The sequence below is a fragment of the Cervus canadensis genome, chromosome 8 (assembly GCF_019320065.1).
Source record: "Cervus canadensis isolate Bull #8, Minnesota chromosome 8, ASM1932006v1, whole genome shotgun sequence".
Taxonomy (NCBI): domain Eukaryota; kingdom Metazoa; phylum Chordata; class Mammalia; order Artiodactyla; family Cervidae; genus Cervus; species Cervus canadensis.
Window position 1 is genome coordinate 91,989,475 of NC_057393.1, and position 1,989 is coordinate 91,991,463.

The following is a 1,989-nucleotide window of genomic DNA, read 5'->3' on the forward strand; positions in this document are numbered from 1 at the left end:
CTCTTTTTCTGAGGCCAGAGGGAGTGGCTGGGGAGTGGGACTGCCCAGCTTGGTAGGAGTTTCCGGCAGTGTTGCCCACACTGAGGGAGCAGTGGGTTCCCTCTGGGGCTTTGCTGCTGATGTCATGGGTACCGTGGGTGTCCTGGGTGCCGCTCTTGTCCCAGGTGCTGCTGGAGTCTCGGGTGCTACTGATGTCACAGGTACCGTGGGTGTCCCGGGTGCCGCTGGAGTCTCGGGTGCCGCTCTTCCCGTGGGTGCCGCTCCTGTCTCAGGTGCCGTTGGTGTCCCAGGTGCCGCTCCTGTCCTGGGTGCTGTTGATGTCTCCGATACGGCTCTTGTCCCAGGTGCCGCTCTTGCCGTGGATGCCACTCCTGCTTTGGGTGTCACGGGTGCCACTGGTGTCCTGGGTGCTGCGCTTGCCACAGTGTCACGGGTGCTTTCGGTGTTTTGGGTGCTGCTCTTCCCGCGAGTGTCCCGGGTGCCGCTCTTGCCATGGGTGCCGCTCTTGCCACGGGTATCACGGGTGCCGCTGGTGTTCTGGACTGTCACCTCCAAGCCATCTTCTGACTGGCTGGAGTGGCTTCTTCTCATCCATCTTGACCCATAGATGCTGCCGAACATGGGGTAAAGGAGCTCTGGTTGTTGGGTCGAGGGTCAGCATGCTTGCTATTAATGTTGCATGCTTGCTATTAACGATGATTGCTAGATCATTGGGCACATGATAATGTCCTGTGAGCACACTCTGCTTCATCTCCTGGTAGTCTTGTCCTTGGAAGGGTTCAAACCCAGTCACCATGATGTACAGGATAACACCAAGGCTCCACACATCCACAGGTGGGCCTAAGTACATCAACTCCAGGAAGATCTCAGGTGCTGCGAAGGCAGGGGTGTTGCAGAATGTACCTAACTTCTCTCCAGGGAAGTAATCGTAGCTCAGACTGAAGTGTGCGATCTTCACATTGTGGTCCACATCAAGGAACAAGTTGCTTGGTTTCAGGTCCCAGTGCACGATGCCCCGCTTGTGGCAGTGGTTCAGGGCTGATAGGAGCTGCCGGAAAAGGCGTTGGGCCTCCTGCTCCGTCATGCGGCCCTGGTCATCCAGGTAGGCTTGCATGTCTCCCCTGCTCATGTATTCCATCACCGTGATGGTAGAGTCTTCCGTGTCAATAACATCGAGGACTTTCACTATGTTTTCATGGTCTAACAGCTGCATATGTCTCCTCTCACACAAGAACCCTAGGACGAGTGGAATTTCAGTTTGCTTTTATTACCTTAAGGGCCACCTCGGTCCCGGCCACAACATGCCGGGCCAACAGAACTGTAGCATGCCATCCTTCTCCAATAGTGTGGACAATTTCATAATTCTCTATTTGAGCTCATTTATTTGAACACCTGGCCATTAGGTCCTGCATGGTGGTAAACCCTAACTACTCTACCAGTTAACTGCTCTACCAGCTAACTACTCTATGCCAACTAAAGAAACAAATGATATCTATGCCAACTAAACTAATGAATGCTAACTATGCCAACTATACTAGCAACAAAACTATGCCAACTATACTAATGCTAACTATGCCAACTATACTAACGTTGCTAACTATGTCACATACACTAACAATGCTAACTATGCTAATACTACCTATACTAACTATGCTAATAAACTATTAACTATACCAAATATGCTCACTGTACCAATGATACTAACTATACTAATACTAACAGCACTAACTAAAAAAATAAAAAGATAAAATGTGAACAAGAATTAAGGGGGGGAAATGGGAAAAAGCAAAATAAGAAAATGATATAAAGAAAAACTCTACAAACGAGAAAAACTAAAAAAAAAAAAAAGTTCTCTAAGGAGAACTAAGGGGGAAAAAAAACAAAAACAAAAAAGGTAAAAAACAAAATGAAGGAAAAAAGAAAAAGAAAGACATTTTAAATGAGAAACACTAAAATTAAAAAATGAGGAAAAGAATTAAGGGGAAAAAA

At 47.8% G+C, this 1,989-nt stretch overlaps 1 protein-coding gene across 1 annotated transcript; it reads right to left on the reverse strand.

Moving 5' to 3' along the window:
* Window positions 1–268: 268 nt before the first annotated feature.
* LOC122446834 (serine/threonine-protein kinase MARK2-like) lies at window positions 269–1,190 on the reverse strand. The gene is made up of 2 exons (XM_043477310.1): window positions 569–1,190; window positions 269–415 (listed from the first exon to the last, which is right to left on the reverse strand). The coding sequence occupies exons 1-2, from the start codon at window positions 1,136–1,138 to the stop codon at window positions 269–271; spliced, it is 717 nt and encodes a 238-aa protein (XP_043333245.1). The 5' UTR covers window positions 1,139–1,190.
* Between the last annotated feature and the right edge of the window lie 799 nt (window positions 1,191–1,989).

Coding starts and splice junctions, on each gene's coding strand:
- LOC122446834 (XM_043477310.1), bottom strand. CDS start 1,138: ATGGAATACATGAGCAGGGGAGACATGCAAGCCTACCTGGATGACCAG. Junction 416..568: donor AGAAGAAGCCACTCCAGCCA/GTCAGAAGATGG, acceptor CACTGTGGCAAG/CGCAGCACCCAGGACACCAG.